Here is a 932-nt window from a genome sequence, read left to right on the forward strand (position 1 = left end):
TCGTAATACTCACTCGACGAAATTTCAGACCCGGACGGATTTTGTATCAGTATGAAATCGGAGCGCAAAACATAAACTGAAACGCCCATCAGAAGCCTCAGGCCCTCCAATGCCATCTTGCTATCACAACTTGTGACTGCTTACTCGACGAGATATGGGGTCTCATGTTGAATTGATTGAAGGAGAAATATCGTACGCAGTGAACCGGGAGTATATGACCGTCGCGTACCGACGACCTCCACTGTGACACAGACGGCCCTGGTATACACACAATAGAGTAGCCATATTATCTCGAAGATCGGAAGGTCTACGGACGCCGACGTCGAGACAACTGTAGAACTTCCATCTATATCCACCACAGCTTGAAATTTGCATATCAAATTGGCACGCACTGTTGAATGTCGTTCGATGATGTCGTTTTTGGTAGGGTATGTACTTGGCATCAGCTGATGCAGACGGCGTCGTGAAGGTTTGGGACTTGCGTATGGTTGCTGAGGTCCTGCAAATAGACACTGGAAATATGCCGGCCAACGAAGCTGATTGGGACATTAGTGGAAAGGTGACATCTGATAGGAATCGTTATCAGAACAGGCGGCGCTCGCAGGTCATCGCTGTTGCCTCGATGGATTCATCGGTGAAGTTGTTCGACGTGTGGGAAAAGAAGTTCCTGAGGACCTTAGAAGGCCATGAGGACTCGGCAGGAAGCGCCGTCCGCGGCATTCTCGCTTGGGAGTGCTGCTGTGGTGACTCAGGTTCAGTCGGTGTCACTTGAGAGCGGATATGAAGCTCCTAGTCGGTTCTTGGTGTCTGGTGGTCTGGACGGGACCTTCCGCTGTGGGGGGGAGTAGGTGGCATCATGCCGTGCATTGACTATGTGACGTGTCTCAATGCTGCGACACTTGGGTTGAGTGGACGGCCGAACTGCGGTTCAT

At 51.1% G+C, this 932-nt stretch overlaps 1 protein-coding gene across 1 annotated transcript; it reads left to right on the forward strand.

The window, feature by feature from the left end:
* Positions 1–430: 430 nt before the first annotated feature.
* Pmar_PMAR021928 (WD repeat pf20, putative) lies at positions 431–772 on the forward strand (the record flags this gene model as incomplete). Its single annotated transcript, XM_002767155.1, has 2 exons — positions 431–559; positions 605–772. 2 exons carry the CDS (start codon positions 431–433, stop codon positions 770–772), a joined length of 297 nt encoding a protein of 98 aa, XP_002767201.1.
* Between the last annotated feature and the right edge of the window lie 160 nt (positions 773–932).

This window comes from Perkinsus marinus (genome assembly GCF_000006405.1).
Source record: "Perkinsus marinus ATCC 50983 genomic scaffold scf_1104296971108, whole genome shotgun sequence".
In the NCBI taxonomy this organism is placed as follows: Eukaryota; Perkinsozoa; order Perkinsida; family Perkinsidae; genus Perkinsus; species Perkinsus marinus.